The 23,588-nt window shown below is 48.2% G+C and overlaps 2 protein-coding genes across 2 annotated transcripts in view; one reads left to right on the top strand and one right to left on the bottom strand.

The window, feature by feature from the left end:
* The window catches only part of EDA (ectodysplasin A), an 88,170-nt gene extending 76,526 nt beyond the window's left edge, over window positions 1–11,644 (top strand). The window contains 6 exon segments of the mRNA XM_017867039.1: window positions 1–21; window positions 24–161; window positions 1,622–1,656; window positions 2,588–2,639; window positions 5,528–5,658; window positions 7,531–11,644. Of these exon segments, the coding sequence (XP_017722528.1) occupies window positions 1–21; window positions 24–161; window positions 1,622–1,656; window positions 2,588–2,639; window positions 5,528–5,658; window positions 7,531–7,782 (629 nt within the window). The 3' untranslated portion in view covers window positions 7,783–11,644.
* A 1,045-nt stretch (window positions 11,645–12,689) lies between these two features.
* On the bottom strand, window positions 12,690–22,016 carry AWAT2 (acyl-CoA wax alcohol acyltransferase 2). Its single transcript, XM_017867049.1, has 8 exons — window positions 21,932–22,016; window positions 16,484–16,594; window positions 16,065–16,135; window positions 15,617–15,821; window positions 15,208–15,382; window positions 14,335–14,534; window positions 13,922–14,111; window positions 12,690–13,778 (listed from the first exon to the last, which is right to left on the bottom strand). The coding sequence occupies exons 1-7, from the start codon at window positions 22,014–22,016 to the stop codon at window positions 13,957–13,959; spliced, it is 1,002 nt and encodes a 333-aa protein (XP_017722538.1). The 3' UTR covers window positions 12,690–13,778; window positions 13,922–13,956.
* Between the last annotated feature and the right edge of the window lie 1,572 nt (window positions 22,017–23,588).

The raw sequence follows: 23,588 nt of genomic DNA, 5'->3' as shown, positions 1-23,588 counted from the left end.
CTGGACCCAATGGCCCTCCAGGACCCCAGGACCTCCAGGACCCCAGGGACCCCCAGGAATTCCAGGGATTCCTGGAATTCCAGGAACAACGGTTATGGGACCACCTGGTCCTCCAGGTCCTCCTGGTCCTCAAGGACCCCCTGGCCTCCAGGGACCTTCTGGTGAGTTCCCCTGTCTTTCCACCCCACCAGGTGCCTTACAAGTACTTTAGGAGAACAAGACTGGGTGATCCTGAAAGCAGTTTCAAACGGTGGAGATGGGGTTGGTGTGCAATGAGGGATGCAGCTCTCCAAGACCAGTGTAAAACTAGGAATTGAACAAGCCAGTAGGGCCTGACCTGCTCTAGCTTCTTATATCTACCAACCTGTCAAGGACAGGCCACCTGTTCTTACCCCATCTCAACCCTTCTATCACAAGCCCTCCCTGACTCTTGGCCTCCCTGTAATGGACCAGTAAAATTCTTATGAGCCAGAGACAGAGGCCCTGGTGGTTCACTGGAGTTCCAGTGGGGAATAGATTTAATCTTCTCTGATTCCCTGCATCTAGCTCCACATCCTGATGTTTGCATAGAAACAGGCTATGGAGTGGAAAGTTGAGGACTGAACAAAATGACAGGATAGTTTCATCTTATGAAGTCTGAAGTGCTTTTCCCATAGCAAGTAGTCACTAATGGTCAAGAAGTTGGAAACTTAAGAGTCACTCAGTCTGTGGATAAAGCAAACCCAGGTACCAAGGCTGTCCCATCCAGGAACCAAGTGCTTCTTGCACTAGATCCTTACCCTACCACACTTGCCATTCAAATGTCATTTCATCCCTTTGCATCTTTCTCCTTAAGCCCTGAAGGGCATCTGAAAGGTATGAATGCAGATCCAAACCTGCCTAATTGGCATTGACAAGAGTCAGACTGCCTGGGCTTATGTCAGTTGTTATTTCTTCCTCCTGCTCCCCACTCCCCCGCCCTGTATCTTGGGGCTTTAAAGAAATGGACCCTTACAGCTGATTTCTCCAGGGGCAAGAATTCTGCAGCAGAATTCAGATTCTTTAACTTGTACTTCACACAGGGCTAAGCAGTGTTACCATGGCCACAAGAGATGGAGTTAGGGATGTTTTTTCATCCAATCATTCCTTAAATATTGAGCACTTTCTGTATACAAAGAAACATATTGATACATGGTCCTTTTTCTCATAGAGGTTATCTCCTAGAGGAAAAGAGAACAAAGAAACAAGATATTTACAAATAGCAGTGGGCTCTATGAAGAAAATTGATAGAAAGGGAGCAAAAGGCTAGAGAAGCCAATGCCATTGTCTCAGGGTCACACAGTGACAGGAATGCCCTCTCATTGTTCTCCATGGGTGCCTGGTGGGGCTTGCCTTGGGCTAATATTGGCCAGAGGCAATACTCAGAAGTTTCCCTGCTGGGTGCTGGGCCCACTGAAGATGAAGGTCGGAGCAGGAAACAGAAGAGGTGCACTCTGACTCTTCCTCCATCTCTAAGCCCTGGAGAATAAAGCTCAGACAGGGCTGGCTGCAGGGAGCACGGCTCACCACCACTAGCTGCTCAGGTGACGGGAAAAGGAAGTCAAAAGATTATGCCCTCTGATTGTCCTGTCCTATTTTGCAGGTGCTGCTGATAAAGCTGGAACTCGAGAAAACCAGGTTGGCTGGGGATTGCTCTCTTCTTGGGTAGGAAGGAAAGCCACAGGCTAGAGCCACCTTTAAATTAGCTTCTTATTAGATTTCCTGAGGCTTTATTTCATGAGAACACCCTGGAGATTCTGAGGGTTTTCACTCACAGCCCCCTCCCATCTCTATGAATAGAAAAGCTTTGCCCCAGGGCATGTTTTTAGCTAAGGAAAGGGTGTCTTGCCAGGATCATTTTTCCTCATTTCACAGGAGACCCCAGGGTCACCATAGCCAGGGCCAGTAGTCAGCTGAAATAAGCTGCCAGTCAGACCTATTCACCTGAGCCTCCAACTCCCCAGCCACCCCAGACACCTTGTCGGCTCTCAGACCACCTGGGATCCGGACCTGAAGAGTTGAAGAGTATGTCCTTGAAAAACAGCCAACCAGCTCCAGGCCCAGCCTAGCCTGGGTGTCTGCCTTTAATGGCCTGAAGAGCTCCTCCCAGTCTTTGAGCTTCCTAATCTGTCTCTATTGGCAGGTTCTGCTGCCTTGCCTTGTCTCATCTCAGCCTCCCTCGCCACAGCTGTGTGGCCACAGTGCTAAATCTACACAGCTGCACAGTGCTTGACGGCTTGCAGGGCAATTTTATATCCATCACCTCATTTGATCTTTAGACATCCCTGTGAGAGAGGCCAGACATTCTTATAATCCCCATTTTACAGTTAGGGAAATGAGGCTCAGAGGCATTACATTTGGTTGAGGTCACATAGCTAGCAAGCAGTAGAGCTACAAAATCATATTACCCTCTAGTAGAAATGTAGTCAGTAACATCCCAAGAGAGGGGAGAGGGATCAGAATTGGATTACAATAGAAGACTAGAAACCAGGATGGAAACATGGGACCGGTGACTGAGCAAGCAGCCATTACTCATAGTGACTACTCTCTATCCTTCTCATCCTGCCAGCCAGCTGTGGTGCATCTACAGGGCCAAGGGTCAGCAATTCAAGTCAAGAATGGTAAGAATCAAAATAGGCTCTCTCCTAAAGAGGAGGTTCACCTCTTCCTCCTCCCCAACCTCCAAATAATCACCCAGCCTAGTTCCTCCCAGGGCCCTGAGGTACCCTTGGCATACGATGTCATTCTTTGCTCCATCATGCCCTCTACTGGCTGTCCTGAGCAATTGCTGGCATCAAGACCAGTTGCTACACCCAAATTGCATTTAGAATCACTGATTACGGAGCTGAAAGGGACTTGAGACATCATCTAGCACAGGCATTCTCAGGCGATGGAGTTTATATCAGAGCCACCATGGAGATATGTGTAGTTAGATTAATATTTTCACAATACAAATTATAGAAAGTAAAGCAATGTAAAATTAAATTCTTCTTGTCTGATAGATCTACGCAGATGGGCAGACGGGCTGCTTCTCTCAGGGAAGGTGGGGCATGTTAGAATCTCCAGGGAGTTGAAGATGCTAGTGTCTATCAAAAGGGAGAATGTGTTTAATGGGTTTAAGAAACACTGATTTATCGTAATCCCCGCATTTAACACATGGGGAAAGAGTCCCAGAGAGATTGGATAATACCATAATAAATCATGCTGCCTCGTATTGTATGATACTTTAGAGTTTTCAGCATGCTTTCTTTGTCTTTAATTTCATCCAGTCCTCACAACCACCCTATGAGGTAGGTATGAGCTCCTTTTTACAAAGACAGACAGTGAAGTTCAGAGAGGTTAATTAACTTTCCCAATATTTCTTAGTCAAGTTAGTTTAGGAGCCAGGATTCAAAACTACATCTTTCTGACTCTTTCCTCTCCCCTATGCTACTTCAGTGATATGTATGTACACTCCACTGAATGATAAGGTTCATTTTCTTCCCCCAAAGAGACATGAACATTCATGAAAGAACAGCACTTTGGAATAATGTCCAGTCCCCAGAGTGCACAAAGCCTAAAATGTGTGAACCCCCAGGAGCCTTGGGAAGCAGCAAGCTAGCCAAGATGCTAGATGCTTACAGAGCTTGGAGTGGAAGGGAGGGGTTTTGAGTACAGAAACGGTAAAGGAAGGTTAAAAAAAAAACAGCTACCTGGGGACAGTTTCTAAGAACTCAGTCAGTCCTGAACTGGCTGTGCTGAGTTTCCTTAATGACTGTATTTAGCTACTTCCCTGACTGCCACCTCCATGTCTGACTTAGTAGCCTCAGAAATGTAAATAGGAACAGAATGGCACCAAAACCCAATTGGTCCTGCTGGGGACCACAAGGCCCTGAGTGGGCCATGATCGCCACCTGTCCAGGGAGGCCAGAGACAGGCCAAAATAGATTTGTTTCGGTATCTAGACAGATAGTGTTTCTTCTGTGCCAGCAGCCACTGATTTTGCTCCCACTGCCACACAATAGGATTGTTTCCAGCCCCTCTGGGCCAATCCTCAGAAGTGGTCTGTGCTGACCTTTAGTACTACCAGAAGAAGTGATGGGGGTGGGGTGCAGTGGCTCACGCCTGTAATCCCAGCACTTTGGGAGGCCGAGGGGAGCGGATCACTTGAGGCCAAAAGTTTGAGACCAGCCTGGCCAACGTGGTGAAACTCCGTCTCCACAAAAAATTTAAAAATTAGCTGGGCATAGTGGCACGCACCTGTAATTCCAGCTGCTCGGGAGGCTGAGACAGGAGAATCACTTGAACCCGGGAGGTGGAGGTCGCAGTGAGCCAAGATCACACCACTGCACTCCAGCCTTGGTGACAGAATGAGTGACAGTCCATCTCAAAAAAAAAAAAAAGAAGAAGAAGTGATGGGGTCAGGGATTGGAGGACGTCATGCAGAGTGGTCCACTGATGGGACACAGCCAGGGCAGTTCCTCCTAACTCCTAGCCCATCTACTTACCACCTCAAGGAAAGATGGTCACCTTTTCCAGAAAGCCTGTTTCCTCATCCCTCAGAGAGACAGACCTACTGAAACTGACCAAAGATGGACTTATAAAATATAATTTCTTGGGTGCAAGATGGATGACTTAGAAGGGAAAAGGCTCCCTGGGCTTAGATGTCCTCCTCTCATGGTAGAAAGGAACATTCCTCTTTCTGCAGGATGGAAAGAGAAGATTTTCCTCCACCCTCACATGCTGGCTTCCACTGTCCAAAGGAATGCAACTGCCCCTCCACCCCTGCCTGGGGTGGGGCTGAGACAGATGTTTTGCCAAGAGTGCCTCGGCTCTTATCCTCCCAGCTGGCTCTGTTGCAGCCTGCCAGTCTATCTTTCACTCTCATAAGGATCCCTCTCACCTATGGGGCCCTGGTACTGGTGGTCAGTAGCCCCAGTTGCCGTGGAGTCTGAATCATCTCTAATCCCTAAGGTTCTCCAGATAGACAGTGGGCTGAGTGGTTTCCTCCCAGGGAGGCTTTCCAGAAAGCTGTGGGTGTGGAAGAACCATAAAAAAGAATCTCTTAAGGAGAAAGAGAAAACCCATGAACCTATGAGACAAGAGGAATTCAGGAGCTCTGACTGGGAAAGTAAAATTGAATAATAAGACCTAGCCTGCCACTCAGTGTCTGAATTTTGCCTGTGCAGGCCCCATAACAACAAAGAAAATAGGGCAGCATGCCCACTCTCATCCTCCTCCGGCAAATACCAGCTAGAAGGTAATAGTTAAAGACCATTCCAGATGCAAGGGTCAAGAAAGGAAGTATAAAGACAGACAGGAGCCCAGGAGCCCTGAAGCAGGCCTGGCAGCTGCTTTACAAACAGAACAGCTTCTCTGCTTTCAAATGCTGTTCTTAAAGTTTGGCCTTCTAGGCTACCCTGGTTGCACTGAGATAGGGTTGGGGGTCGTGAACTCCTTGGTATTTATTTTCTGTTGCCTCAATTATTCTGACATGTACTGAGTGACTGTGCCCTTCTCTCATACTGAGATCTTTCAGGTGGAGTGCTCAATGACTGGTCTCGCATCACTATGAACCCCAAGGTGTTTAAGCTACATCCCCGCAGCGGGGAGCTGGAGGTACTGGTGGACGGCACCTACTTCATCTATAGTCAGGTAGAAGTGAGTACGGTCTTAGGCCTAACTCTTCTTATATCCAGAATGCAGATCCGGTGCAGACCACATAGGGGCACTGTGGAGCCAGCCAAGACCATCCAATGGCTAACTTCCTGCTTTGGGTGAGGGGGTGGGGGGACCGCACTGGGAGGGAGTTGAAAGAAGGAAAGAGAGAGGAGGCCAGCTTGTTTTGTTTTGTTTTGTTTTGTTTTGTTTTGTTTTGTTTTGTTTTGTTTTTCCCTAGCCAAATATTATTGAAAACTGTGAAAAGGCCCCTCCCACATTCTGCCATCTGATTCCCTCCTGCAGGGCCTCAGGCCCCTGTTTACCCTCCGAGCTGTTTGGCTCCACTGCCAAACTTGAACTTGGTCTCAGTATATTCTTTGAAAGTCAGTTCCAGGGTTACTGAGAACCCCTCCCCTCAACACTGCTGGCTCGGGCGTTATAATGAATAGTGCTCCTGCAGACTTTCTTTCCACCTCACAAAGATTTCTGACTGTCTTTCCTTCCTCTTTCTCCCATTTGTTTCCCTATCTTTCTATTCCTCTATTCTTGCCTCCTTCCTGCTGTTATTCTCCCAGCCCTTTCTCCCTCTGCTTTTGTCCTCTTCCTGCCCTGGGCCCGCTCCCCAAGTCCGCCAGTGTCCATCTACTCCCATTCCCCGATTGTTTGCCTCCACGGGGATGGCTCCTTGGAGATAGAGGAAGATGAGCCATGAGGTTGGGACTTTTGTGGGGTGGGCAGCAAGCATGCAGGTGGGCAGAAGGACTATGGAACCAACACATGGCTGTCACATGAGAGCAGCCAGCAAAGGTGGGCTAACAAGCATTTGCTAGGCACACTGAGCACCCCGGTGTAGCTTGGGTCCTGACCCATATGTGGCACCCAAATATGCTGTTCCCAGCTGAAGAGCGGATGGAGGGAGTGACCTTTCATAAAATGATTTACGGTGATATCTGAGAGTCCCAACACCCATGGGGCACGTGGGCATAACCCTGATGTCCTATGAGCCAAGCTCCACGTGGTGGGGCAGTGGGGCAGTGGTGGGGAGGGCAGATCACAACTTGGTGTGAGGTATGATGGATAAGGGTAGTGAAGGATGGAAAAATTAATTTTCTGAGCCTAGGAGAGAATTGAGAGTGGCCCATGCAGGCTGGGAAAATCCCCATGACATTAGGCCACTGAGCATAAGTTAGTGCTTCCTTATGGCCACAAAATTAGGGGCCTGGGCTTTTCCACATTCTTTGTCTTGTTTGCGGTAGCTAGCTCTCCATCTCTCTGGACCTGTTTCCTCAGTCACAAATGGGAGGCCCAAGGGGTACTGTGAATCAGTGAGGGGAGTCCAGGCACAAGGGAGGGGTGGTGCAGGCTGAATAAGCTTCTGTTAAGGAGCTGAAGAAATCGCAAGTTGTTATATGACCTCTCTGGGGAATCAGTGACTTCTAAGTTTCTCCACAAATAGTCCGTGGTGCTCAAGAGTGGAAGTCAGTTTGTGTCTACGGCACTGTGTGCACACCTGCTATGTGCAGAGCACTCTGCTTCGTGTCAGAGCTGGGGCAGGGGCGGGTGGGGGTACAGGGGAACGGTGAAGCTGCAAATAGGGCATGCTTCTTAGCCTTACAGAGTTTACGACAGGTGTGCTGTTGTAAGAAAGGTTTGCTCAACCAGCTGAGCCCCATGGATTAGGGGAAGGGCAATGCATCAACCTGTCACCCTGCCTTTCCTGTTGGCCAGCTAGCACGCCTTCACATGGCACTGCCCCATCCATGGGGTATACTGGCAGCTCATCTGAGAAGATTCTGTCAATTCACCACAGGGAGGGCCCCCTACCCTCTCTTTCCTCTCTTCCCCAATCCCTTCTTGTTGCCTCTCACTCAGGTGTACTACATCAACTTCACTGACTTTGCCAGCTATGAGGTGGTGGTGGATGAGAAGCCCTTCCTGCAGTGCACACGCAGCATCGAGACAGGCAAGACCAACTACAACACTTGCTATACCGCAGGCGTCTGCCTCCTCAAGGCCCGGCAGAAGATCGCCGTCAAGATGGTGCACGCTGACATCTCCATCAACATGAGCAAGCACACCACCTTCTTTGGGGCCATCAGGCTGGGTGAAGCCCCTGCATCCTAGATTCCCCCCATTTTGCCTCTGTCCGTGCCCCTTCCCTGGGTTTGGGAGCCAGGACTCCCAGAACCTCTAAGTGCTGCTGTGGAGTGAGGTATATTGGTGTTGCAGCCACAGAGAGAAATGCCTCAGTGCTATTTATTCCCCAGTGACTCCAGGGTGACAAGGCCTGCTTGACTTTCCAGAATGACCTTGAGTTAACAGGACAGTTGATGGAGCCCCAGGGTTTACATGAAGCAGAACCTTCTTTGGTTCCATGTTGACTGGCTTATGGCATGACTCTTCAACCCCGAGGTCCCTGTTGTCAGATCTATTGTTTGTTGCACTAAAATGAGGATCCAGGGCAGCAGGCCAGAGAAAGCAGAGGTGCACTCCAGACTCTGGGGGTGGACATCTGACCCCAAGGGGCTGCTGCTCCTCTCTTGGGTAGGGTGGTGGTGGGGGCGGAGTGGGAAGGTAGCATTGCAGCCTGAGAAGGCCAGAGAGGGAAAAGGCAGGTGCTTTTGGCAGAGACCATGAGAGAAACCTGCCAAGAGAGCATCCTTGGCAGTGGGAATGTTCTTTCTGCTCTATACTGTGGCCTGCAGGAGGGTCGGAGTACTCTTCCCACTCCGGCTGACAGCTACATTGTGGCAGCTTGCTGGGCTTTGGGAAGGGGAAGTTTGCTCTGCCTTGGAACAATCACAGGGAATGGCCACAAACCTGCCCGCATAAGACCCTGAATCCGTACTTGGGTCACACGTCTCTCATTTTATTTACAGCTGTGCTCCACACTCAGAAAACTCCCTGGGGTCACCTAGTTGCCCCCATTCCCAGCCTGACTAGAACTCCTGCCTTCTTTCTCCACAGAGCCTACCTCTGTCTGAGACAGGTGCCTAACCTGGGACCTGTGCTCATGTGAGTCTGGGATATTCTTTAGCTTACCTGGGCACAAAGAGAATTTTTCATTTATTAAAGAGTACAAACGTTTTTCATCCATTCCTAATCAATTCTGTCTGGAGACAAAGGGTTGGACTGGATGACCTCCAGAAGTCCCTTCAATTTCTAGTACTTGTGACTCTTAGCAGGTGGCCCTCACCACAGCCTTCTAAATTCCCAAACCCTAGGCTGCTCCTGGGCATTAGCAAGGCAGAACCTTTTTACCTGGCCTAGAAAGGGCAAGGGGTGAGGATAGGACAGAGGGATTTTGTTCAAGTTTGCTGCAACACAAGTGGACATTAGGCCAGGCCTTAGCTGAAAGGCCAGCTGCTGATGCCATACTGATCCAGTCTTTCTTCACTCTGGCTTCAAAAAGCCATAGCAGAGCATGGTCACCGCATATGCTCATGCTGCTCCTGTGAAGCCAGACTCAGGAGAAGCCAGTGTCTAGGCACTGAGCAGGGATCTGCCCCCTAGTTCAGGTCCAAATGCACCTTCCCCTAAACCCCAAGCTTCCCACCAGATCATATGGTAGGACCCTCGAGGGCCTTACTTCAACGTGCCTGGGCTCAGCCTGGCTTCTGAGTGCTAGGTCCAGCCCAAACGTGGGAAGGCCAGCCTTGTACAGTCTGCTCCTCTTGTTCCTAAAATGTGTTTCCTTTTCAGGAGATGGGGAATAAGTTCCTTCAGGCAGCTGAAATTCACCGAGAACAGCGGGTACTTATTTCTCGGCTGTGCCTTCCCTTTCTAAGCAACCACACTGCTTGGCCCTTCAAGGGTCAGGGTGAGAGGTGATGGGCTAGGCCTCCATTGTCTGGTTGCTAACGACAGCCTTGCAACCCAAGGTGAGGTGAACTCCAGGCATGTGTCTGTCCCTAACTCCTATATAGTGCCTTGGACAGTCTGCAGGTGTAGCAGAAACCAACAAGAACCTCTCCTTCATATTTGGAAATAATTTCTCTTTTATTATCTCTTTTGAGGAAGGCAAGGCTGATAATATGACAAACATCATTGTTTAGATGAGGCTTAGTGAGGTAGCACTCTCAGAGTGTTTTGACCAGTTTAAGCCGCAGACCTGGAGCTTCAGCCAGGTCTGACTCCAAAGTTGTTCCATTATACCACAGCACTGTGTGGAATTTGAGGTCTAGAGAGAACCAATAAAAGTGGTAATTTGGAACTGAAATCCTTGAGGGCTCTAGGGAGAAACCCAGAGATGCCTGTTTTCATTCCTCGACGGTAATACCTGTCCTCTTGGCTGCCAGGAGCTCTGTGGCAAAAAGAGTCAGACATTCCTTTGGGAAGCAGTCATCAACCGTAGAGCTCTTGTGTTCAGAAGAATCTTTCTGGCACCTTATTGAAGCAGCAGGCCTCTGGGGCCCACAGAGCTGGTGGCCTTTATGGTCTTTCACCCATCCTAGGAACCAGCCAACCATCATGTGTGGAGCCCCTACTGTGGGCAAGGTCCTCCTTCCATTACCCTACAGACAGCTTGCAGGAGCCAACTTGCTTCCCACAACTACTAGTGTGACTCCTTATCTCTTTCCCCCATACCTTAGAGACTTTGATACTACCAGGGTCTCTCAGGGATGGAGGGAAGACCTGAAAGAGGACTGGTTCTGAGGCCAGAAAGATGTGAGGAGAGAGGAGGAAAAGTCTTCCTAATTGTGCCCCTAAAGGGCATCCTGATACCATTCTATTCTCTGGACATGGAGGGGATGATAAAGGAAATAAGATCTCCACTGGACCCTTGATTCATTCTGAACCCTCCAAAGGAACTCCAGGGGGCAAGGGATGAGGGAAGCAATAGGTAGCTGGGGAGCCCTATTGCTGCTAAGTCATTGGCAAAGTGACAGAGCAATTTACTGATGAGAGAATGTGGAACTAGACGTGCAGTTTGGAATTATGCTGGTGTGAGTTTGCCAGAGGACCAATGCTAGCATGGAGAATGGGACAAGGACATTTGTGGGCAAGCAGATGACAGAGGTTTGAAGGAGAATTGCATGGCAGGAGTCTCTGCCAGCTACTTGGGCTTCAACAGCCAAGCTGGCACAAAAGACAGCTGGCGGAGGCTGCTCGGCTACTGGTTACCTGGAGAAGTAGTATTTGCCTATTTCCCGCTTCGTCCATCCTGAGCCAAATTTCTTTTGCTGAACAGGAAAGAGCTAGGAACCCTGGAGGTAAACAAAGACTTTGATCCACGTATGAGTGTGTGTGTTTATGTAACTTCCTGTGGACGCAAATAGATTCAGAGAAATTTAGAGCTAAAAAGGCCCTTAGAGGGAATCTAGCCCAACCTACATTCCACCCTGTTACTTATGTAGAAACTGAGGCCCAGAGAGGGAAGATGACCTGCCCCAAGTGGTGAGCAAGCCCCAACCTCTAGACTCAGCAGACTGAGGGGATAAAGCAGTTCCTGTCCCACATGGCCATCTTCTTTCTTCCACCCACAATCTCCAGGATGGAAGTACTTGGCCCTTTCAGGAGCCTGGCCAGGCAGGGAGTAGCTGCAGCCTTCATCAGAACTCTTCCTCCTCTCAAGGCATTCTCCTAGCTCTAGCTTCTGGACTGGAAAGCAGGAGACTGGCCCAGTACCAGCAAGTCCTTAGGCTACTGTAATGCTGCCTCAGGACCCATCCCTGCCTGGAGGCTCCTCTAGGCCCTGTGAGCACAAAGAATAAAGCTGATTTTTGTCTTTTAATCCATTTCAGGTCTCTCTCCAGGAGGGCTCGGGGTGTGTCATTTCTATATTCCTCCAGTTCTGATATTAGGGGGTGGGCTTTGTTGTGAGAATGGCCTGGAGCAGGCCCAATGCTGCTTTTGGGGGTCAGCATCCAGTGTGAGATACTGTGTATATAAACTATATATAATGTATATAAACTGGGATGTAAGTTTGTGTAAATTAATGGTTTATTCTTTGCAAATAAAGCGCTTTCCCTGTCTGTTCTTGAAATCCGCGTGAGCACTTCCTACATGTTAAGTGCTTCTTTGCAAATGGCGCCACACATGAGCTAGGGGAAAGACCAAGGCACCCATTTCAGAGGCAGCAACAGAAGGAAGATGGTCTGAATTTCCTGTTGGAACATCCCACATCCTCTCCATGCCTCAGACCACACTCCCACATCCCCATTACCTTAGGTCAGGGTGTCCAATCTTTTGGCTTCCCTGGGCCACATTGGAAGAAGAAGAATTGTCTTGGGCCACAAATAAAATACACTAACACTAACGATAGCTGATGAGCTAAAAAAAAAAAAAAAAAAAGCCACAAAAAATTCTCATAATGTTTTAAGAAAGTTTATGCATTTGTGTTGGGCCCCATTCAAAGCCATCCTGGCCCGCATGCCACAGGGTAGACAAGCTTGCCTTAGGTCTTCTGTGACCACATGACCAGCAGGCTAGATGTCCTGCCAAAAGGAACATTGTCCGGGGGTAGCAATACACAGAACTGACTCTCAGCTTAAGAATGTGGCATCTACAAAATACACTTCAGGCCTGGGCCCCAAATAGCTTGGGTAGACCCAGCCTCCAGCTCATTTTGCATATGAGGAAACCAACACTTAACGAATTTAAGTCGCTCACCCAGATTTACCCAACTAGTAAGTGTGTCAACCTGGTCTGATTCCTTCCCAGCCAAGACTGCTGTTACCTGGAAAAGTAGTATTTGCCTATTTTGCCCTCCATCCATCCTGAGCTAAAATCAATAGGGTAGAGGCTCACAGGAAGAAGACCAGATAGCAGCTCAAGAACACGTAGCTCAAGAGAGGTCTGGCGCTTTTCACAATCCCAGCACCTTTCCCCCCGGGCCGCCACCAATCCTTTGGCTTCCCTGGGCCCACCCCCGTGCCATCGTATAGGTGGAGCAATGTGCACACAGTAGACCACGACAAATCTGCAACGGCCAGGTGTGCATGGGCTGGGTGTTGCAGCCCAGGCTGGTCCTCTAGCCACCTTAGAGTTGTTTTATTTTTTTTAAGGAAACCAGTCACAGGAAAGCTGCAGACTGTTTAAAAACACTTTATGGAAGCTCAGGGAAAATGTAATCTCTGGCACAAGAAGTAACGAAGACAGCAGAAAAGCAGAAGCATGTCTTTGGCCACTGTATACAAATCATCACATGAGGCAGGCACCCAGGGTAGAGGCAGCAGCTCACACTGCAGTAAACACGCAGGATGTTGTAGACCAAACTGACGAACGTAATGCAGGTAAATCACTGGACCAAATGGCACCCACCCAAGAGGAATGGAATGAGAGGGCTGTGAGCCAAACTTCGTAGCCTGTCATTGCAACAGCCATTAGACCAAGAGTCTGAGAGACTTCATTCAGAAGGAGAGTTCTTTATGGCTGCTAAAAGCCAGGCGCCTCATTTCCATCCTGAGCAGGCTGGCTGACTCTCAAACAAAGGGCAGAATTATAGGGCCACGCAAGTATAGGCAAGTTGCTGAGGGAACAAGAGAGAAAATTAGGCCTGAGTCCAACCCATTCTGTTACAGCTTTATGAGGCGGAAAGTGAGTGCGGGCTAGTGGGTAGCAGAGGGTATTTAGGGCATTGTTTGCTCAGGGATAGGAAGTGAGGAAAATGGTTGGAGAAGAAAATGGTTGGTGTAGCTCTCCAGTTTATAAAGTTCAATCACATCCAATATTGTTTCATCTTCCCAACAGCCTTTGAGGTAAGCAGGGGACAGATTGTTAGTCTCATTTTATAGGTGAAGAAAGGAGGCTCAGAGGTGACTGACTGCCCCAAAGTCACATGGCTTGAAGTTGGTGGAGCTTGAACTCAAAGCCCACTGGCTCTGCAGGCCCCAGTCCTACTCCTGTAGGAAGTAGGACTCAATGCCAGGAGATGGGGCTCAATGCCAGGAGATGGGGCTGTTTGACAGCTAGAGAAGGAGAGACATGCGCAGGGATCCTAGAGCCCTCAAAACAGAGGAGTTTGGTGCACAGGCAGTATCAGAACATGGGCTTTTTATTTTGTCCATTGTTTTCCTCAATGCTGGCACCAAAGTGCCTTCAGGGCACCTCTCCCCTAGGCTCTTCCCTGTTTCTTGGGACTCTCTCTCCTGTAGCTGCAAAGAAAGGGCAGAAAAGAGCTGGAAGGAAAAAGAAATGAAGTGAGAAAAGGAGTGCAGAAAACAAGCAAATGAACAGGCCCTCCCCATAAGGAGGACTGGTTAAATCAGGAGCGGGAGCCCCATAGGTGACTCTTGTCCTCCTGTTCTCACTGGGTCCATACCTTCCAGTCAGGCTGAAGGCTGCTGGGGATGTCTGTCAAATTATCTCCAGCTCCTGGGTCTCTGAGATACCAAACTTGGTCTTATGCTGGTCAAACAGTTTACGTAGGGCATCAATATAGAGTGCCTGATATTTAGCCACGATTTCCTGGCTTGGATTCTCAATCTTGGGCATTGGTAGAGGCTCCCCGACTGCCAGGGGAGACAATGAAGGAAAAGAGAAAAGCATCAGACTAGCTCATTTCTCAGAATAGGCCCCAGGCCTCAAGCCCAGACTATCCCCATCCTCACCTCAAAAAGCTGCCACTCATCCTAGCCAGCCTCCCTGCCTCTGAGCAGAGTCAGAGCTGAGGTTCAGCCTCAGAGCTAGATCCTGTGTCCTAGACTGAGGCTGCCAGCAGAAAGGCCCACTCACCAATGGTGGTTACAGGCCGATTATAGGGCAGAAGGCCCCAGGATTTCTTGGTGAAGCCACGTCCATAGAAAGCACAGGGGTAGATGTGTACCATACTCTGGAACCACTTCTGGAAGCGGTTGACAAAGCCACCAGGAGTGAAAATGTGCTGATTATAGAGGTCCGTCTCCCCAAAGGCATAGGCAGGTATTAGAGCCACCCTGCAGAGCAAAAGCATATCCTGTGAAGCCCAGAAAGGTAGGGACCTTGTCAAATGCCAGACACACTGATGGCCCGTGATCCCTGGGTCTGCCTACAGGCTTCCCAGACCTCAGTCCAGCTGTGCCTAGGTCCAAGTTGGAAGCTCCATGGCCTACCCCTGGCTGCCTGTGGGGGCAAAGCAGTAGTAAGCTAAAGGAGGAGGCAAGCTCAGACCCTCCTGGGAACCCCTGGGTCTGAAACGTTGGAAGGTAAGACCCAAGGGCCATGCCAGTTGATTTTCTTCACTTTAACACAAGCTAAGCTTGGCTCTCTCTGAGACAGAGTTGTTGCCAGTCCCCTTGTATAGAGGGACCGGCCCAGATGAGGGGCTGCTGTGAGGGAGAACAGGCTCAGGGCTGGCCCTCTGCCCTTTCTACTTCAGCAGAAATGCCTCCAGGACCTGGTCCCAGCTCTTCAACCCACAGGTGGCTTTCCTCCTCCCTCTTTTTTTTTTTTTAACTTATTTTTTTAATTGACAAATAAAAATTATCTTCCTGATGACCATAGTTCATAAGAATGTATTGTATACTTCCTTCTCTCTCTGTGGATGTCCTTTCCTCAAAACCCCATCTTCTTCTTTCCCTGCAACACTTTTGGATCCCTTCCCCCAGCCTGGACTGGAGCTGTCCTTACCCATGCTGAAGGGCCGTGCGCACAAAACCAGACCGGTTCTTCAAGACCAGGGTGGAAGAGCCTGGCAGGCTGTATCTGCACTCAGCCAGTCCACCAACCACCACAATGATCATGTTGCCTGTGCCTTTATGAGTCAGCAGAAAGTCGATGGAAGATTGACTCACAGAGCAGGCCCCTGGTGGATAGAAAAAGCCAAACAGCCATTGGCCACTTCCCAAACCTCTAAATTTCCTCTCTACTGCTTCAAAGGAGGGACAGTGCAAGGAGCCTCACATCAGGCAGGTGAGCCTATGATAGCTGTTTCAGAACAGAGGGGATCGGGAGCTGGCCTTGCTCTCATGCATCCCCCTACACTTCTCCCTTGGGGAGCCATTTTTTCTTTGGCTTTGTGTCCTAGGAGCCAACTTACCTACAGACATTACATATTCCCTGAGGAAAGGCATCCAGAAAAAGGCTCCCAGTGTGAGCACGTAAGGGGTGATGCCAGGAAATATCTTGGAGAAGCCTGAGGCCTCTGTGGCAAACTGGCCAAACCATCCAAAGGCCAAGAGCCCATGAGGGTGGCAGACGAGGATGTAGTTGTGGCTGGGGGAGATGTCATGAGTTTTCAGAAGCTGCGGAAGAAAGTAGAATCAGGAGGGCTATCCCCAGGGTAGAGAACTCCTCTTTTGGGCAGAGATCTGAAAAGAAAAGGACGGCTAGGTCTAGCCATGCAGATTGCCCAATGTACAACTCCAGGGGGCGTCATTCTCAAAAACCTCAATGTGGATGGCGCCCTCCACCCCTAGCCTGACCCAACTGCTAGCACTGAAGTCGGGGCTGAGCCCAGGCCTGAGTGGGGACCTGGGCCTACTGACCTTGAGAGGGAAGTAATTGCTGTAGTGTTTCCACAGGCACCAGCGCCTCACACAGGTAAACCGGCGGCCGCCTGAAAACAGAGGCAATGCAGCCAAGCTTTGTCCATTCCCACTGTGGGCCTGCCCTAGGGTGATCTCACCCCCTGCTGTTTCCTGGCCTCTTAAGTGGCAAGGAAGGTGGGCATATCAGGGCAATTTAGGACAGGCCTAGCTTCTGCTTCACTAGCTGCCCCTCCCCTAACCTACTCCAGTTCTGATCTGGGCCTTTCTACCACATTAAAAGGACCCCTTCCCTCAGCCTCTCTAGCCCAGGGAGGGACAGGCTAAAGGGCTGTCTGGGAATTGGCCAGAGCCTCTCAGGATTGTGATGAGAGAAGGGGAAAGAGCATGTGGCAACAAAGCGCCAGCAGGACCCTTACCTCGCTCAGGGGTCTTCCAGTCAAAAGCCAGCCAGATGAGAATAAGCACAGTGACAGGCCAGTATGGTGTGAACACCACCAGGTAGAGGTTGACAATGGTCACAGTGGTTACTGCAGGAAGCCCAGACCAGAGTTAATGAATTTCAAGTGGTCCCTCATACTTACCCTCTCTCTGGAGTTCTGTCCATCCCAAGGTCATATGCACTCTCTCTCACCCATACCCACTCAACACTCTCACTTCTTCACCCCAGCACCTGGCCCACCTGCCCATGTCCCCAGCCCCCTCTCCTATATGGTCTTGGAAACCTGATTCAGGTCTAGAAGGCAAGGTGTCTTCCTCCCTAGCTGAGCTTCACACTGTAAGCCCTCTCCTCCCTGGGCCCTGCTCCAGCACTGCACTGGGCTCCGCCTGCAGTGTGGTCAATGGCAGTGAGCCAGTGGTGGGCCACCAGAGGTGGGAAATCCTGGAACAGTTTTCCTCCAGTTCACATCCTCCTCTCCATATCTTCTCTCTGAGGCATTAGTTAAGGGAATACCAGGGAAAGCACAAACCCACCTTCAGCCCGGTTGGGAGCACACCAGATGGCAAAGAAACAAAGAAAAATACAAACCGGAATAGAATAAGGTACTGAGCTGTATTAAGTTCCAGTAAGATAGGAAAGCTGTAGGTTAGTGTAGTTAGGAAGAGTTACTAGAGATGAGTCATAGGGAGCCACACTCAGAATTATTACTGAACTCAGTTTTTAAGGCAGCCGTAAGTAAGATTATTTGGGAAAGTAGGTCAATAAAAGGTTAGAAAAGACAGAGAACATTTCAAATTGAACATCGCAGATTGAACACAAGTTTTTGCCTTGACTTCTTGCTGGAGCTCCATGAAAATTATCATTAAAATGTTTTTTAAAATATAGATCCACAAGGAGAAAGAGAATTAATGAGATGCCAACAGCAGATAAGAGATATTAGCAAAACATTTCCATGTAGGACAGCAGATGGAGGAGGGGGTAACTGACTTAGAACAAAAAAATTAAAATCTAGTTACCTGCAAGGGGGATGCCTACAAGATGTGAGCCTATTTGCACTGGAGGATCTAGGAAAGACTCAGAATTTGGAGGCATCAGGTGCCACAAGAGGCAGGGATGAGGCACAGGGCTAGAAAAACTGGAGGATTGGTTGAAAGTCTGCCAAGGAATTAGAACCCCAGGTTCCCTCTCCTCCCCTACACAACTAGATGATGGGAGGATTGTTCCCCGAAAAATTGAACCAAACAGACTCTAGACTCAAATACTTACACTAGACACAGCTAAGATATTATATAAGCAGTCAAACTATTAATCAAGTATATAAGTGGAATAAAGGAAATTTCAGATGCACACAGTCTCAGATAATTTGTCTCCCATGCTTCTGTCTCAGAAAACTACTGGAGAATGTGCTTCACCAAAATGAGGGAGTAAACCAAGAAAGAGGAAGGCATAGAATCCAGGAAAAAAATGACCCAATGAAGGAAAGCAGCAAGCAGGGCCAGGGATAGGGAGAGGTGAGCAAGGTGCCCAGGGCACAACATTGAGCAAGACACTCACTCTCAGCTCATGCAAGTACTGGCCCATCACTTGCACAGCCCTGAGAGTGAGCACTTTCTTAAATTTTGCACCCAAGGTGCCTCAAGGGCCCTGGAGGTGACAGCTGTGCATGAGGCCAAATTGTAACAGGAAGACACTGAGCTCCAGCAGTGATGTTCTAAAGGAAATAAAATGATGGGGGGACTTAGATTCTTGTTGTATTTGCCCATACTGAGAGATTGATATGTCTGCAGAGATTCAGAGGGTGAATTCGTGATAACTAATAGATTTCTAATAAATAACAAAAGAAATGTAAAATGAAGCAATTAACTACAATTCATTTCAGTGCATGGTATGAGTAAGGCTACAACTAGAGTTTCTGAATGAAATGAACGATTTTCCTGATACTTTGTGGTAAGAAACTCATCCCCTAAATGGCTTTAGGATGCTTCACTATGAAATATTAAATTTGTGTGCCTGTTTCAAGATCACTGTACTCAATTTTTTTTTTTTTTTTTTTTTTGGACGGAGTCTTGCTCTGTCACCTAGGTTGGAGTGCAGTGCCATGATCTCAGCTCACTGCAACCTCCACCTCCCGGGTTCAAGCAGTTCTCATGCCTCAACCTCCCCAGTAGCTAGGATTACAGGCACGCACCACCACACCTGGCTAATTTTTGTATCTTTAGCAGAGACGGGGTGTCGCCATATTGGTCAGGCTGGTCTCGAACTCCTGATCTCAAGTGATCCACCTGCCTCAGCCTCCCAAAGTGCTAGGATTACAGGCATGAGCCGCTGCCACCGACCTGTACTCAATAATTTTATCTGTGAATTCTAGAGTCTGTGAAGCTTTTTATGTAACAGTTTTCTGCCCAACATTTCGTAGGGAACATTCACAACTGTGCTTCCTCTTTTCCAATCTCAACGGTTTCTTTTCCAGATAAACTTTGAAATTATTTTGTCAAATTGCAATGATGATAGGATCTAGGAATTACCGTATCAGTGCTCATCCCTTACTGTATAAGTCAGAAAAGTTTTATTTCTGTAAAACTATTTAGTACTTAGATTCCAAATTGATTTTAAAACTATTACATTAAAAAAATAAAATAAAACAAGGCAATTATTAACTTCAGGGAAAACAAGAAATTCCATGGGAAAGGAAATATAATCTTGGTGACTAAATAGCTCAATTATGAATCATATTTTCTAGTCATAGGCATTTAACCAAAACCTGTGCTATAACAATTTTGGGAGGATGGGGAAAGAGGAAGTTCCAGTGATAGTGTATACAGCCAAATTCTCATCTTCCATATTAGGAAGTCAATAGACAATGTCTAAAATTGTTACATCAGCAAATAATAAGATTTAGAAATATGGAAGTAAATCCCAGAAGAAAGATCCAACAAAGTTGAAAAGCACTGCCTTGGGAAAGAGCATTAAGGGTGGAGCAAAGGCCAGTAGTTCTTGGGTTTTGATAAGCACCATATGACACTACTGACTTCTTCGAGAAGTACACAGAGGCATGAGCCTAGTCCAGAGGACACCTCCCAGTTTCCTTTAGGCTCTGCTCAAACCTAGGCAGTGCTGGGGACATCTTGTAAGTGTGGCCTCAGGTGGGGTGCCCTGTGATGTGATGAATCTTGGATCTGCCACTTACTGTGTGTGACCAAAGACATTGCTGAGCCTCAGTTCCTCATCTGCAAGATGGGAACTAAAATACCAATATCTGCCCTATTTCCCTCACTTACTGGGAGGGCCTTCTCTCAAGGCCTTTACGGTCCAAATGGATTCAATTGCACTCCTAGAGTGAAGAGCTGAGAGGCCTCCGAAGGGCCATTGCCCCACTTGCCCTATGTGAGCTAGTGAGAAAGGGGCAAACACCGGCAGGCCACGTCTGCTGCCAGGACTGAGAGCTCTTCTGCCTGCCTTCTCTGTACTTCTTAGTATACCCAAAGTCAAACTCCAGTTAGGAGTCCTCTGAGTTCATTTTGTCCCTGAACTCATCCCCTTTCAGCCACTCTCCTCCTTAACCCTTCTCCGCTCCACCTGCGCCCCTGCCAGCTCACACTGGGACCTGATCCCTCAGTCTTGCTCCCTCCATTTCTCTCGTGCCCCGCCCCCATCTTCAAGTCCTATTAATTCGACTCCAATTTCTTGAATCTCCCTTCTTCTTTCCTCTTCTCTGCATCACCATCACTAATGGCCTGGTCCAAATTACTGCCATCTGGATTACTGCAACAGCCTCCTACCTGGCATTGCCCCTTTCACTTCTATCTTCCTATGATCAGTTTGCTTCACACAGCTAGAGTAATCTTTGATGCCATCACCTTGTGTCAATCTCCCTCATGGCTCCACATGGCTCTCAGAAAAAGTCCAAACTGCTTTCCATGGTTTACAAAGCCCTATACAATTTGTTCCCTGCCTGTTTCTCCAGTCTCTTCCTTCTTCCCTCTCTTGTTTGTTCATTCATTCATTCAATATCTTTTGAACACCAATTCTGTACTTCTCACCCTCCACCTCACTTAACCACTGGCAGCTCCTTGAATGCATTATGTGCCCTTTGCCATCCTAGCTTTCCATGTGTTGCCCACTCTCTGCCCCAAATGTTCTTCCTTTCTTTGTCTATTTCCTATTTGTCCTTCAAGAGTCAACTCAAATTCAAGAGAAAAATGGGCAGAGGTCATAAATGGGCAGTTAACAGAAAAAGAAATACTAATTGCTGATAAACATGAAAAGATGCTCAATCTCATCAGTAATTAAGGACGTTCAAAGTGAGGCGACAGCTAATGGTTTCTTGCCTGTCACTTCTGGGTGGAGGTAGGAAGGACTGCGGATGAGTTCTCCATTCACTTTCCCTCCCGTGCTTTGGTAATCCCTCAAGTTCCATTTTGCAGCGACACAATTTGGTGGTGCCTCCATCTGCCTGAGTATTAGTGTCCACAGTGAGCGGTGACTCCCACCAACCTATGTTGGACATTCAGCATGAACAAGAAGTAACTATTTGCTGAGTTAAGCCACTGAGATTTCAGGGTAAATTTATCAGCATGGCATAACTAGACCATCCTGATTAATACACCCTGAATGCTCTCACTTTGCAAATGAGGAAAATAAGACTCAGAAAGGATAACAATTGCACAGATAGTAAGTAGTAGACCTGGAATTTGAAAACAAGTGAGGTGAGGTAAGGAATGCCCACCCTTCCTATTCACTGGCATGCTTCTGTGCCAGCTCTGTGCACCAGGGCCTACTTACATTCTTTATTCCTAGATAGTTTACAAGGTCACTTAATTCATGTCCCTGACTCCAGCCGGTACTCATCTGAACCACTGGAAAGGTGAGAGTGTTTTCTAGGACCCCTTCCCACAGTAATGATTTGTTTCAGCATTTAGAACACAGTGGCCAGCATAGAAATAACTTTGACCAAGTGTTTGTAGTGTAGGTGTTGGAAGACATGGATGGATAAATGGTCAAATTCCTCTGGACGAGGTTTCCAGAGCCTCGGTCTGCCACCTGACCCAACTGTCTGTCACTGGTGGTTTGCTTGAGTCCCTGTGATTGCACCTAAGCCCTTTTCCTTGGCTAGCCTCAGTGGAACTGCTCCTCATCTTCCCAAAGCATGCCCTCTACACCCCAATGTAGACCCAGGAGGGCTCACACCTGCAGCAAAACCCATGTGCATACACGCGCATATACACACCCCTGCATAGGCACACACCCATATGCACACACACACATGCCCACAGGGACACTCACAGATCCCACAAATACCATGGCCAACCTTCCTGGTTTTGCTGGAACAACCCTAGTTTGACCATTGAACATCCTGCAACCCTAAAATCCTTCAGTCTCAGGCAAACCAGGATGGTTGGTCCCCTACCAAAGGCTGAAGACTCACTGATAAAAAAGGCAATGGAGATCCAGTGGAAAACAGCAAAGACCTCCAGGGCGGTCTTGAGGTCCTTCTTAGAGGGCAAGAACATTGTGCCCAGCGTCCCAGTGGCTCCAGTTAAGCGCTGTTCAGCTGCCCAGCCCTGATTGCTCAGGAGTCTGTGATGTTCCCTCTCTTAATGTTTTCTTCTCCAGCCCCTGCCTAGTCTCCGCCCCTGTACCACCCCCCCCCCGCCCCCACAGAATTACAGGACCACATAATGCCTCTGCTTATCCTGTTCCTTCCAGCTGCCCACTCACCTGTACTTTTACCCACTTGGGTATTGCCTGGACTGAGATTGTGACACTCTTTTGCACACCTGGCTAGAGAAATGTGGATGAAGCCCTGGTGTGGGAAGTTAGTGTGGGCGTGCAGCTGACAAGAGACCTCCAGGGCCAGTCTGGATGGTGGAGGGTGATGGGCAAGAGAGAGCCCAGGGCTCAAATGGGACACAGGACTTGCATTTCTGTTTCTGAAGCCCAACTGTCTATGATCTCTCAGTGACAATGTGATTGGAGGGCAAAGGGAAGGAGGTCACAGGCCAGGCCTTAGAAATGCCTTCAGCCTTTTGGTCAGTCTGGGAGAACTCATTACTCACATTGAAGAGACATCACATGTATGTCTGTGAGCTATCATAGGTACTGAATAAAACTGTTATTGAAAGAAGAAACAAATGTTAGGGTATATTATTCTGTGTACATGAAATTTTAGAATAGGCAAAACCCATCTGTAGTGAAACAAATCAGAGCAGTGGTTACCTGTGCTGGGGGATTGACTAGGAAGGGGCATGATGGAAATCTTTAGGGGTAACAGTGATGTTTTCTATCTTGAAAGGACTTTGAGTTACGCAGATCAAAACCTCATTACTCAGTGAGTATACACTTAAAATTTGTACATTTCACTGTCTGTTGATTTTACCTCAAAAGTAAACAAATGTAGAACTCTCGTTAATTCTGAAGTGTTTAGGGGTGAAGAATACTAGGCTGGGCATGGTAGCTCACACCTGTAATCCCAGCACTTTGGGAGGCCAAGGCAGGAGGATCACTTGAGGACAAGAATTAGAGATTACAGTAAGGTATGACCATGCCACTGCACTACAGCCTGGATGACAGAGTGAGACCCTGTCTCTAAAAAAACAAAACAAAAAAAGAGTGCTGATGTCTGCAATTTACTTTGAAATGCATATAAAATATATTGATGGGTGGATACAGGGATGTATTGATGGATAAATATGTAATAAATCAAACATAGCAAAATATTATCTGTGCAATCTAGGTGGTGGGTGTTCACTGTACGATTCTTTCAACTACTCTGTAGGTTTGAATTTTTTAATAATAGAATTTTGAAAAAAGAGTTCCCTCAAGGTCATACTTTGGGAGGCCAAGGCAGGTGGATCACCTGAGGTCTGGAGTTCGAGACCAGCCTGACCAACATGGAGAAACCCCATCTCGACTGAAAAATACACAATTAGCCAGGCGTGGTGGCACACGCCTGTAATCCCAGCTACTCGGGAGGCTGAGGCAGGAGAATCACTTGAACCCAGGAGGCGGAGGTTGCGGTGAGCTGAGATCGCACCACTGCACTCCAGCCTAGGCAACAGGAGCAAAACTGTGTCTCAAAAAAA

This window comes from Rhinopithecus bieti, unplaced genomic scaffold, assembly GCF_001698545.2.
Source record: "Rhinopithecus bieti isolate Rb0 unplaced genomic scaffold, ASM169854v2 scaffold_3714, whole genome shotgun sequence".
In the NCBI taxonomy this organism is placed as follows: domain Eukaryota; kingdom Metazoa; phylum Chordata; class Mammalia; order Primates; family Cercopithecidae; genus Rhinopithecus; species Rhinopithecus bieti.
Note: the sequence above shows the minus strand (reverse complement) of the source record. Positions and strands in the feature narration are given on the sequence as shown.

Bases quoted from the DNA above. Each gene is read 5' to 3' on its own strand.
- AWAT2 (XM_017867049.1), bottom strand. From the start codon at position 22,016: ATGTTCTTGCCCTCTAAGAAGGACCTCAAGACCGCCCTGGAGGTCTTT. The intron at 15,822-16,064 runs GTCAGTAGGCCC...TTTCTTCCGCAG, and splicing joins GCAATTACTTCCCTCTCAAG to CTTCTGAAAACTCATGACAT. The intron at 14,535-15,207 runs GTAAGGACAGCT...TTTGCTCTGCAG, and splicing joins CGCACGGCCCTTCAGCATGG to GGTGGCTCTAATACCTGCCT.